Source organism: Gallus gallus, chromosome 17 (assembly GCF_016699485.2).
Source record: "Gallus gallus isolate bGalGal1 chromosome 17, bGalGal1.mat.broiler.GRCg7b, whole genome shotgun sequence".
Taxonomy (NCBI): Eukaryota; Metazoa; Chordata; class Aves; order Galliformes; family Phasianidae; genus Gallus; species Gallus gallus.
In genome coordinates this window covers 3054818-3067935 of record NC_052548.1, presented here as the reverse complement: position 1 = coordinate 3067935, position 13118 = coordinate 3054818, and the positions used below count along the sequence as shown (strand labels likewise).

Sequence of the window (13118 nt, the reverse complement as noted above, 5' to 3'; positions counted from 1 at the left end):
TCCCCAAAATCTAGGCTTAGAATTTGGAAAGTCAGAGTTTGAGGGAAGCAGAGAAAGTTGCAGCTTCTTTGGTGTCTTTTTCAGAGTGAAGAACAGGTTTGGAAAACGCAAAAGCTTGCTTGGGAAGGGTTGTCTTTTTCCAGCTCTTGTCCTTTCCTAGCACAGCTGGCAGCACTGTCCCCACGCACATCCCTGCTGCACAGAGCAGGGTGGGCAGAGGACGCCTTGCGGCAGCCGTGCAGCGGAGAGGGCATTTGCTCTGACACCCCCAGCCCTGTGGTGTGGCTCCATTTCTTGCTCGAGATCTTCAACTCTAAATTTCCCCACCAGCTTTTGGAGCTGTGAAGGTCCAAACCCAGGCAGCGGCCCCCCGCCCTCCATCCCATCCTGCATCTGAGCATCCCCAGCCATGGGGTGGGTGGCACTCACCGTGTACCCCCGCTGGCCCTTCTCCCCCGGCTCTCCCGGCTCCCCACACAGCCCCTGTGTGCAAACACATATCGAGTCAGCAAAAGCTGGCTGCGTCCCCGGGTCTTACTGCAGAAATAAGAGATGCTGTGGCCTCGTAGGTTATGGTAGGTATGGAGAACAAGAAACAATGCACAGAGAGCCGTGGAAATCACATCCAAGGATGGATCCGCATCCAAGCGCCCTGCGGCTGCACCACGCGCGCCCCTCTGCCCCACCTGTGACCCACTGCCAAGCACCACCTGAGCAGCTCCTCGACTTGTTCTGGTGGCTCTCTGAGTGAACAAACACTGTCCTTATCCAAATAAGGGGGCACACACAGGAACAACACCGGGAACCAGACCTGCAGCACTGGGGACTGGCGGAGGGGGGACCCTATAATGGAGCTGAGACATCACCTGTCCATCAGCGGACCACCAACGAGCAAACCCCAAGGTTGGAATCCCAAGCCCAAGGCCTTGAATTACAGCTGATTTTGAGGGAGCCTGGGGTTGCTTAGGAACCCAAAGTGTCCACGGGAAGGCAGGGGCACCTGGAGGTGGCTGTGCTTACCGGCACTCCTGCTTTCCCTGGGTGCCCTGGGGGGCCGGGGGCTCCGGGTTTTCTCTGCATTGAAGAGAAGTGTTAAAGAGAACAAGGTAGAGGAAAGGGGTAAAAGGAAGGTAGAGGAAAACCCCCCCAGCTGGCCATGCAGAGGGAAAAACAAACCTGGAATGCTACTCACCGGCCAGCCAGCGTGCAGCAGCTGGTAAAAGGATGATTGCTGAAAGAATGGGATTAAACATCAAACAGAATTCTCCCTAAACCCCCCATTCCCTTTCTGCTGGGAAAGAAAACTAACTTTGAAGACACAAACTACGAGGTGTATCTCATGTGGGGTGGTGCCACGCTGTACTCTTAGCCAGGTTGCAGGTGCCCAGGCTGGGAGATGAGGTTACCTTCCTCCTCGAGTCCATTGAGCTGCCTGGGAATGCTGTTTTTCAGCATAGCAGAGACTTGTTCTGTTGCATTGCTCCTGCTGCAGCCCTGCCATGTTCAGCCCAACGTCCTCTCCCTTTCCTTCTCTCCACCCCTGCTAGGGCCATTTTGTCACAGAGGAAACCAGGTTGCTTCAACACAAATAAATCCTCTCCAGCACTGCCTTCATCGCCCCCAGCGCATCCCTGGTATTGAATTCAGCCGTTAACAGCTGTGTGGGGCCGTGTCCCTGCACAAAGCTGTACCTAAGGTGATAATCCAGCCTCCTTTCCTCCCAGCAGCACGACCTACAGACACGCAGGAGGCAAAGTCCATCCCTCCCGAGCAGCAAGCTCAGCAGTACCTCCAAACCCACTGCATCCAACGCTGCAACCCAAATGCTGCCCTGTCCCCACCAAACCCACACTGCAATGGTCAGGATCCCACGTGCTCAGGTTTTACCCAGCACCAACATCAGGGGAAACCCCCTCCAAAGTTTGGCCCTCTGACACTGAAGGAAGAAGCCGAGGAACTCATTGCAGAGGGTAAACACAGAGCCTTCAGCACATGGGAGCATTTCTATCAGCCACGTGCGTTCGGGGGGCAGATGATGGATGGGTGCATTTAATGAGCCCCAATGCTGCAGCACTCATCTCGGCTGCTTGAGAGTCAATGCTGAGTTGGCCACCACTCCTTTCCCCTGCCAGGACTTTTTGGGGGCTGGAGCAGGGCCAGCACTTTGTTTTGTCCCAGGAATCAGTGAGCTCAGGTTCGCTCAGGACAGGATATTATTTCATGAGGCTTCAAAAATACCCCAAATCCAACCTTTTGGGAAAATAAAAACACCACCTTCCACAGGAGCTGAGCTCTTGCTTTCTACTGCTCTAAAGTTCCCTGCCCTCATTTCCTAGCCTGACCTCTTGCCTTTAACACTATGGGGAGAGACAAAGAGAACAGCAGCACTGCAGGCTGAGCTCCCCAGCTGGGGCAGGAGCTCCTGTTTTCCACTCTTATCCACCCTGTGCTATCTTGATGAAGCCTAACAAGGCCTGGATGCAGCACTGAGCACTGCACCCTGCAGCCACCTTCCTGCCTCCAAGCCCCATCCCCAGCAGCAGGACAGGAGAACACGGAGCCCTAGGGAAGGAAAAGGCCCATGGCATCTTCTCTCTCCCTCCCTTATCTCCGCCCTGACAGCCTCCCCAGTCCATCCTTGCCAGCCAGGAGAAGATGGGAAAGTTGGAATAACCCTTGGGAAGCATTCAAAAGGATAAAAAACAAACAAACAAACAAACAACCCCAAAGACCCATAGATGGGGATCTCAGTGCCCACCCCGAAGCCCCCCTGCAGTTCTCACCGTGAAGCTCAGCCAATCCTCGCGGGAGTTCCTCCAGAGGACAACGGTGGGGACGCCGGGGATGCCCATAGGGCCTGGGTCTCCTGGGGGTCCCATCCGCCCCATGGCTCCGGCGTGACCCTAAGAAGAAAAAAGCAGCTCTGCAACTCAGCCTGGGGTTTGGACACTCGGCACAGGTTGGGCACAGGTCCTGGCTGGGATGCTTTTTGCTCTGTCGTTGCTGGGGAAGCGGAGGCACAGGGATGTCAGTGTCACACGGCAGCATCCCTCCAGGTGACCTGAGCTGAAAGCTGCTTCATGGGATTCAAACACCCAGCAAAAAGAGTGCTCTCCTCTTCCAAGCACGCATAAGGGGCCACCACACTGCAGCATCAGATGCTCGCTTTGCTATGTTGATTTAAAACGAGCAAGATGCAAACCCAGACCATCAGTGGTGTTTCCCTGGACCTTTGGCCACATCTCACAGCTTCACCCATGTTCCTGGATACTCACTTTGTCTCCCTTGGGGCCCACCAGTCCACGTCTCCCAGGGCATCCCTACAAGGAAAGAAGAGCTGTGTCACCCGGCCCTGCTCCCGTCCCCAGCAGAAAGTGAACCAACAAACTGGATATAAGGAAGGTTTGTACACTCAGGGTGGTGAGGCACTGGCACAGGTTGCCCAGCAAACATCCAAGGTAAGGCTGGAGGGGCTCTGAGCACCGGATGCGGGGTGTCCCTGTGCACTGCAGGGAGTGGGACAAGATGGCCTTTAAGCATCCTTTCTGCCTCAAACTATGATACTGTGACCACCATTCTGTCCTGCACGCTGCCCAGCTGAGCCCTGCAGCCTGAGGTCAGAAGCACCGAGTTGCCCCAGTTAGCATGGATGCAGCCACATACTCACTGCAGCCAAGGCAGCCCCAGCTGTCACCAAAGGGACACCCATGCCCTGCAGTGCCCTCAGCAGGTCTCAGGCACACTCACCTTCCCAACACATTTCTGGAGGTGGAGATACCCAAGGTGATGCAGCTCAAGGGAGTGCTATGGACCTGACACACATCACACCACCAACCCAGCAGGAAGGCAAAGCCACGTTTCCAAAAGAAAAATCCTAGTTTTCTTTGAATGAAGGTTTTGGGTATTACAGCGGCAGGGAAGCAAAAGAGATGGACTATGGGCTGACATGCTATGGGGACTTCTCCTCTCCATCTGCCATGGAGCTGCAACCAGCATACACCACCCATCCATCCATCCCCATTGCCCCCAACACTCACAGGCAGCCCTGGGGGTCCCGGCAGCCCTGGGGGTCCTGGCTTCACACGAGCCCAATATCCATGCACTGATGGCAAGATGGGGTTTCTCAGGGGGGTGGGAGGATGCTCTGGATCCCCTGCAGCCATCCCTGAGGAACCCTTGGGTGCAGCTGCCTGGTGTCTCGCTGGGGACACTTTGGAGGAGGCAATGGGCTTGGTGGCACCGCCAGGTTTGATGGGTGGGAGGTGAAGGTGGGTGTTTGCATTGCCCTTCAGCTTCTCCGTGGTGATGTTCTCCTGGTCAGAGGCTTGCTCCTTCTTGGCTGATGGCCCTGGGAGGACAAAAGCACCATAAGGGACCAGGCATTGCGATGATGCTTGGGAGAAAGGGAGGAACCCACACCAATGGACTCACCGAGGATGCCAATGATCCGTGGTCTGCTCCTGCTGATCCCTGGCTTGCCAGGGTCAGTGACTTTATTATAGGTGGAGTTCAACAGCTCAAAGCCTTCATCCTCAATAGAAAGGCTTCCCTCTTCTTCCTCCTGCTCTTCAGCTGTTGGGACCTCGGCAGCAGAGAACAAAGTCCGGGTGCTCCCATCCGGCTGCAGGCTAAGGGTCTCCTGGGCATCCTCCCATGTCCAAGGTGGGCCCAAGGTCAAATCTGAATGGGAGAGTTTGGAATCCTAAGAAGGAAGGAGGGAAAATAATGAAATCTGATGTTTTCTCCCTTTTTTACCCTGCAGGTTGTTCTATTAGGGCTCCAAGTGTCACCTCTGCACCAATACCCAGTCCTGGACCAACGCGCACCCAAAGCAGAGCAGGACATTGAATGGGTTCCAGGCAGTTCCCCAGCTTGGGGGCAGTTCATCAGTGCCAGGTGGGTTAGTTCATCTGCCTGAGTTAATTATTTTAACACGCATTTGTTTGTAAGTGTTCCTCTTTGGCCCACACCACCTCCTCAAAGCACACTTTGTAGGGCGAATGTAACCCAACATAGGGCACCAATGGGCTCCCATGGAAGCTCAGCCCTGGCTGATGCATTGTTGGGTCTGGTGCAAGGCAGTTGACGAACAGAACCAGTGAGAAGTCACTAGAGGGAGACACAGGTCCGTGATTGCCTCGCAGGGCTGGGGAAGGGAGCAGGGAAGTACAAGGAGGCAGCGGGCGTCCTTCCCATCGTCCTTCCCTGGGCATCTTTTGGCTGAACCTATCGCTTGGCTCTGATTCTGCTCGGCACCCAAGGTGCATGTTCTGTTGGGGGTGAGTTGGATGGGTAGCTAATCCCTCCTGGTGCTCCCAAGCACCACCAGCAGCAATGTCACTGCCACAACCAGTGGCTCCGAGGCAAGGACCTGGTGCAATGGGTGGCTCTGGCCAAACCCAATTCAGAAGGAGAGTTGGGAGGCAGAGGGGGCTCCAAAGGCATCAGAGCATTTTCAAAGCAACTGGAATGCTTTGCATTCAGTTGTGAAAACAACTGGAAGGAATTTACCCCAGGTCACATCCATCCCACATTATCTGACCCCTCTTTGTGCAGTCACTGCAGATACAGCTGAGTGGGGATTGGGGCCAATCCTTGGCTCCACCTGAAGCCATAGCTCTCACCCAAAGGACAATATTCTTCCAAGCCAGGACAATCTCTGACCAGAGGCGTTTTGGGGAGAGAAGGAATATTTCTACCTTCACCTTCAACATCCTGGGTGTAGGTAGCTGGTGAGAGGCTGCCTGCTCCAACACAGATACACAACACGCACTGAAGGTCTGACTAAGCAGGACCAAGCCCCATTCTTTGAAACCACCCATGTCACACTTCTGCTTTCAGCAGAGCCAGGAATAATGCCAGGAGGTGTCATCCAGCCCCCCCAGTGACTCAGAGGCAGCAAGCTCACATTTTGGTGCTGACAGACGTCTAACCCCTCCTATCTCATGCATAGCCCACACACAGCAAAGCTGGCTTTGCTGGGGACCATTCAGAATCCTCTGCATGATTAAAGTTACTCAAACCACGTTGATAACCATACTTTTAAGAGGAGAATCACAGGTTGGAATTGGGCTGGAAAAAGACCTTCAAGAACATCAGGCCAACGTGACCGACCAAGTCTCATCACTAAGCCGTGCCCCTCAGCGCCACAGAGCTGGTGCTATGTGGAATCACAGCATCAATCATGTTGGAAAGACCACTGAGATCATCTGGTCCAGCCATCAACCTATGCCTGTGCGGGCAAGGAGCAACCAAGCACTGAGGAGCAGGAGTTGAGAAAGGTTGTGATAAGGTCGAAGTGCACGAAGCAAAGAGGGCAAGATGGAAAGGCCTGGAGCCTGATGGGAGGAGCTCCTCAGTGCTAACACCCTAATATCAACACACTATAATTAGCAGCCACTAGCTCAATTTCCCCCCTGAACAATGCAGCCCATGGGCCATGTAATTTGTTAGCAAACCGCAGCAAATTGGGGTCAGCCTGACGCACGCTCCGACATCTGCCCAGCAAAGACTTAATGCTATTTGTAGACCTCCACCCCCAGCACCTGGCAGTCTGAAGAAGAGCTAATAAATAGCAGAGGGGATGGGAATTCATCTCAGGGGACGAAGGAGGCTTGGGGGAGCGGTGGCACCATGCATCGGGTGATCCTCTGCCTGCAACCAGGCACAGTAATTAAACCCACAGCCTCTGCAGTCGCAGCTGTGTGATTCAATTTGGGGTCTGGCATGCAGTAAATCCAACAAGAAACGAGAGCTGGTGGGGGTGGGGACGTGGCATCTATGTAAGTTCAGATTAGAATAGTTCTAGCCTTGGCTATTTTGCATTTCGGGTGCAGATTCTTCAGCCACAGCCAGAGGAAATGTTTGTTTTGTAAGTGAAATGCCACCAATGGGCAGACTGTGCAGGACATTAAGAGAGAGCTTTGCAATCTGACCCTCCTGGAGGCCACAAACATCATCCCCAACTCCCAGCCCACCTCCCCCCATACTGGGCCATTGAACCCTACCAAGATGTGGGCCAGGAGACCCATTCCATCCACAACTGCCTCACTCTTCAGGCCAGTTTCCTTCTATCCAAGGCCTTAGCTAATAATTAAAAGCCAGTTAGGGAAATAAAAGCTCCCATCAGAGCCATAAAATGCAACATTCAGGTGCTCGTGCTGCCTTTGCTCACTGCTGTTTCCAGACGCACGCTGGGCAAAGAGCACTGCTGGGCACACGGTTTGTTACGTGGGTGTCCCATTGGCTTCTGCTGTGAAAACATCAAAAATACAAAGGCACCTGATGCCTAAATAGCCACTGAGTCACTGAGGTCGGGAAAGACCTCTAAAGGTCACCAAGTCCAACCATCATCCCACCACCACCACCACGGCGGTTTCAACGTTGCTTATACAGCTTTAATGGTGAGAATTAAAGCGCTTCAGCTTCCCAACAGGACCCCTATTCCCCATTCTCACAAATATATATATATATTTTGATCCAAACCAAAAGTGTTAATTCCCTTAAAACACATTTTTTGCAACAAATGAAACCACGAAACGTGCCGGCTGCAGCCAGGAGAACTTCCACTTCATTCTGTATGTCTTACAAAGGGGGAAATCAGCGAGCTACGATGCTTTGTGCTGCATCACGAGGAGGGGATGATTCAGCCCACGGAGCACATGGACATCATTAGCCAGAAACCCCCCAGCAGGCAGAGGACAGAGGAAGGTCGGACTTGAAGAGATGCTGAGATCCTGCCTTGCAAAACCCGCACAAAGCCTTGAGTTTAAAGGCAGGTGCTTCAAAGGAAAGCTGCTGGTTTGCAAGGGCTGGAGGAGGGCTGAATGGCAAACCACTGAAATAAAATCCAGCATCATCTTTAACGGCAGAGGAAAGGCGTCCAGGTGACGTTGGATGGCATCAAGGGAGGAAGAGTGAGGTGGGAAGCCAGCGCTAGAAGCCTGAGCTCTGCCTAAAGCAGCAGGTTTAAAGGCTCTAGATACCAGGTGAACACATGAACCAGAAGCTGAAGCACCGGGGTGTGCAGCAGGGGATGGCAGGACAGTGAGCCACTGCAATTACACTGTGTGCAGGAACCAGAGTCAGGGCAACTCCACAATGCAACACTGGGATCCCTAGGAAATGCTTGTCTGTGATTTTTTAGTTAATCTTTAATGTCTGGCATGGGAAAGTCCTGTGTTAGGGGCTCCCATCTGGCGAGCTCAGGGGAAATGTCCGACTTCCTGAGCTGAGAGTTACGGGTCCCATATGTCCCAGCAATCACAGCTGAGTTATGTGGGCTCTCTGTAAACAGAACAGAATGCCAAGATCAATAGCATCCCCGCTCGCTCCTTTCTAAGTAACAGCCAAATTTAGAGTGAAAAACCACTGTGAGATGCACACGCTGCTTTAAGCAGCTCAGAGCTGCCCACAAGAATGGGGCAGAAAGCACTGGGGCGCGGAACGCCCTAAAGGCCATCTGGGAAGTCGGGACAGCAGGAATTGAGAGCAGGCACAAGGGGTACCTGTAAAAGAGAAGAAAGGGGAATAGACACGTGATAAGCAAAGTGCATCCTGACTTGCAGAGGAGCAGCCTCAGCACAGGGCAGTGGCAGCCACTGCAACAGCCCAAGGTGAGCACTGAGGGTTGGCTTGGCTCAGAAAACTGGGGAAGGCAGAGGGGTACTGGGAACAGGCTTTGTGTATTGCTAATGTGCCCCTAGAGCAATCACAGAGCTTGTCCTCAAAGCAAAGCTCATGCTAGGTAGCGGAGCAACTGATGTGGGGCTCGGTAATAACGAGATCACAGATAATGCTATTAATGCTATAGCTTTTAAAGGAGACCTCATGCAACTCAGTGGGTACCTTGCCCAAGAAGATTAATTGCATTTTGCTGACACAGATAATGGTGTCGATGTGATGTCAGTTTGCTTGGTATGGATGGATGCCACCATCCAGAAAGAAGATTCACTCGGCGAGCAGCAAGCAGGTCAAAGCTCAGCACGGGGCATGGCCATCCTCAGGAGTGCAGACACCACTGCACCACATCGCCCTCATTTTCTGCAAGGTCAGACCAGGCAGAGCGTAATTCAAAGCTTCACACCTTACCAGAAAGCATATGAATAGAAGCCTTTTCCATCCAGCAGACAAAGGTACAACGCAATTTACAAGCTCACGATCAAAGAAAGACAATACCAAACTATTTTCTTCCCAATGCATTCAACCATCGTCTCCCAGAAGGCTCTTCCAGGGGATCACTCAGTCTCAGGAAGGCTGAAAACCAAGAGCAGACTTCCTCCTAAGTGAGCCTCATTTGCAAGACAAGATTTGTCCCCTCCTCTCTACCTATGAGCTATTCCCAACCATCACAAGCACCACGCTGTGATTTGCTTTGTGCTCTGAAACGTGTCTTGATACGAGCAACAACCACCAGCCTCTCACAAAGCTCTGACAGCAGAGCCAAGTCCAACCTGGAAACGCTCACACACAGCACATCTACTGCCTTCACCCACTCACATTGTCTTCCACTCTCACTAGAGCCCTCCATTTTTAATCAGCCCTAATTAGGGATTTGGAGCTTATTGGTATACTTATTTACTTCTGAGTGAACAAAGGTATAGAAAGCGTAACTCCAAAGCACAGCGTTGGACATCCCTGCTCTGCTCTTCATTATTTCACACTGTAACATCTTAGTAGTGCACTTTTTCTTTCAATGAATCCAAGCATCGACGATCCGGAGGCATCTCTGGTTCTGATTAAGTGCTCCAAAACAAAACTCATCCCAAACCCAGGATACCGTTGGCCTTCCCCTGCAATGGGGCAGCAGCATCCCATCCATCAGAACGGGAACACAAACCATCCCTAAGTGCTCAATGGCAGTGCCTGGGAGGGATATACAGAGCACTCCTCATTGCTCAGTCATACAAAAAAAAAATCCCAGTCTGCATTTGCTGGCAGGCTTCCCTCTCAGGATGTCTGCTTGCATGAAATTGGACAACAAACCATGGCTAGAAATCCCAAATGAAACCAAGAAATAGGGTGAGACACCAGGAGGGTAATGCAGAGGGACATTCTCTGCACAACGCTCCTGCAGTGCAGAGCTGTACCTGAGCTGATGAGTCCTGGATCTCACTGGTTTGTTTTGGCACCTGCATAATTGGAGAGAAAGAGAGACAACGCGGGTGCTGAGTTCAGAACCTGGCCAGAAGGTGAGGGCTCTCCCTGGGCAGAGTCCTGAGGACAGCCTGGGTGCAACTGTGTCCTTGGAGATCAACTGTGTGACTGATGGGGGCCAATGTACTTCTGAAAAGATTACTGAGTAGGCTAATATTCAATTTTCCACCAATGCTGACAACACAGAAGAATAGAACATCTGAAAGGATGATGCAATGCAGCAATCTTGCTGCATGAGCAAGAACTTCAAAGCGATGCCCAGCTCCTGGTGACAGCTTTCCCCCCACTACTACAGCAGAGCTCCAGCTGCATTACTCCACAGCTGCTCTGAATTTCCCTGAGTTTCACACATGGCACACACAGCCGTGCACACACCCAGGCTTGCTTTGGCTCAGAAACTCTTCCTCTGCCTCATCCTCCCCTTTGCACCAAACCCAACTATGACATCAAGGGACAGCCTCCATCCCACGTGCTGACCACCACCACCACGAGCTTCCAGCATCTCCGCCCACAGCAGGAGCCCAGCTCCTTCCAGGCTGTGTTAGCTCCCAGTTTGCCAGCTGCCCCACACCTCTGGCCATGCTGCAGAGTGGTCCCTCGGAGGAGGACTGAGGCCAGAGGAGCGCACACATGTCACGGTGTGGCTGCGGCAGTGCTCACCGGCTGCTGCTGCATCCCCCATCACAAAGGTCAGCTGCTGCAGAGCACCCTGTGGGGAAAGGCAAATGGAGATTTACCTGAGTGCTTCCTCCAGAGGAGAGGGGAAAGCCCGTGGAGCTGCCAGCATCCTGCAGACAGGGGCTTCTTGCAGGGTGGGGTGGGTAGTCAGCATCAACGAGCTCCCCACCAAATCCACAGCACATCAACTGCAAAGCGACTCCCCAGCTAGGCTGGACAGGGCTGTGAGCACCGACGGAGCTGTGGGTATCCCTGTGCACTGCAGGGAGTGGGACCAGATGGCCCTTATAGGTCCCTTCCAACTCAAACGATTCTATGACTCCTTCAGATGGAGGCGAAGCCACACTTCATGTAGATAAAGCAAACCCCATCCCCGTACGCAGCCCTGCCCAGACCTCACCTCAAAGGGGATCTCAAAGGACTCCACCAGACCTCCGATGACGAGCAGCCCCTCGGTGCCCACACCCATCCCCAGGTAGCCAGGCCAGCTGGCTCTCTCCACCAGCCGACAGTCCACGTGCAGCTCCAGGCTCTCCTGGGAGATGCTGAGAGCAATTCGGTGCCAGCGCCCATCACTGAGCAGGGAAACAGGGAACCTGCATCACCCAGAGGGAAGGGAAGAGGTAGAACATTAAACTTGGGTCCTACACAGTGCAAGATGAGGCATCACCCTTACCAGCTCCCAGGGCTCCTCCATCCTTAGCGTGGATGCTAAGAATGGTACAAGAGAAAGCAAAGCTGTTGTTACAAATAAGCACTTCCAGCTTAGGGGAAATGGAGGTTTCCAATGGATTTGGAAGCCTCAGTGAAAAAAAATGATGTTTTGAAAATTATTGCTATTTGTGTCTTGAAAACTATGGGAAATTGGTGGTATCTTGGAAATTATTGCTATTTGTTTCTCTCGCACCTTGGCTTATCCCCAGTCTTTCTGCCGGGCAAACTGCAGGCTACCAAAGCAGCACAGACCCAGGGCATCCCCTACCAGGACATCAGTGCTGTGGGCAGGCTGGCTTGGTTCCAGCAGAGCAGGGATGGCCCAGGAGGAGCAGATGCAGCAGCAAACAGCCCCTAAGTGTCACTTACTCATAGTGCCTCTTCCTCGTGGTGACAAAGACCAAGCCATGTGGGCTAACCCGGATCTGGAAGAGCACGTGGCTCCGGTGGCTCAGGATGGTCACCAGGCTGGTGTCCTCCTGCAGGGAGTACCTGAGCTTCATCAGCACACTCAGCTCATCTGCAAACCTGGGAGAAAGAAGTATGGCATCTTGCAGCATAAAATGACTCACAGTACAAATGAACTCAGCGAGAACAAGGAATAAGAAAACCCAAAAGCAAACAGTCCTTCAGGCTGTAAGGTTGGATACCTGGTGAGGAGCAGCCAGGACACAAAGCACTGTCCATATAACCTTAACGCCTCTGTCTGAGGTGCAATCTCAGCACCCACCTGTCCCCAAACACCTCCTGGGTAGGAATGCTGAGGGTGGAGTACTGCCCGATCTGCAATGTGCTGCAGTTGGCCTCGTCGTAGCTGAAGGAAACGTTGCTGAGGTCCTGGGCATGGGAAGTCACTTTGTCCAGCAGGTTCACTTCATCTGCATGAGAGGAGAAGAGAGGAGAAGAGAGGAGAAGAGAGGAGAAGAGAGGAGAAGAGAGGAGAAGAGGTCAGCAGCTGAGCCGCCCTCACTCTGCTCACTTCATTCTTCTTACTGGGAGGGGCGACGCAGCTGAAACCTCATCAAGGATGAAAATACAATCTGGGGGCACTGAAAGCTCACAGATTGAGCCAACAGCACCGAGAATATCAGCAGCAGCCAGGTGACACGTCTGAAATGGAAAGTGCCTTCTGAGAGCAGCGCCCCACAACCACAGAGAGCCATTCCCATCCCAGCAGTACCTGTATGAAAATAGAGTTGGGCACTGTGAAGCAGAGCGTGGGACGCACGTGTCCTAAAACACAGGTCCCAGCTCAGCTGGAAAGCTGCTCAGTCGTTGCCCAACTTCCCTTGCTGAGGTTTGCCCACTTTCAATACAGAATTGTAGCAGGGAGAGAAATTACCCTACTGCATCCCCTAGAAAGGCAGCTGCGCTGGCCAGGCTGCAGGGCACCCTCTGCCCAGAGCACAGCTTGTAGATATTTCAAGAGCTACGCTCTGCTGGGAGCTGTGCATCACACAGACCCATTTCCCAGTAGCTGAGAAGTTGGGAACGCCACAACGCCTTCAGACCAGCAAGACTGCAGGGCTGAGCTCCATGGAGACAGCAGCTATGGACCCCAGAGTGGTGCC

The 13118-nt window shown here is 53.0% G+C and overlaps 1 protein-coding gene across 10 annotated transcripts in view; it reads right to left on the bottom strand.

Annotated features, from left to right (window-relative positions):
• The window catches only part of LOC101747382 (alpha collagen LOC101747382), a 42739-nt gene that overhangs the window by 14496 nt on the left and 15125 nt on the right, over positions 1-13118 (bottom strand). For 9 of the 10 annotated variants that reach the window (XR_003078049.3, XM_025156090.3, XM_040649233.2 and 6 more), the window contains exons 2-12: positions 12278-12425; positions 11917-12075; positions 11234-11429; positions 10727-10864; positions 4432-4702; positions 4038-4348; positions 3276-3320; positions 2784-2903; positions 1193-1231; positions 1021-1074; positions 430-483 (exon numbers count right to left, since the gene is read on the bottom strand). Coding sequence is in view for 9 of the 10 variants with exons in the window: in XM_025156090.3 (XP_025011858.2) it covers positions 430-483; positions 1021-1074; positions 1193-1231; positions 2784-2903; positions 3276-3320; positions 4038-4348; positions 4432-4702; positions 10727-10864; positions 11234-11429; positions 11917-12075; positions 12278-12425 (1535 nt within the window). In the remaining variant the exon portion in view is untranslated. Of the gene's footprint in view, positions 1-429; positions 484-1020; positions 1075-1192; positions 1232-2783; positions 2904-3275; positions 3321-4037; positions 4349-4431; positions 4703-10088; positions 10479-10726; positions 10865-11233; positions 11430-11916; positions 12076-12277; positions 12426-13118 lie in introns of those variants that run through there. The other variant, XM_025156097.3, reaches the window with a different exon arrangement.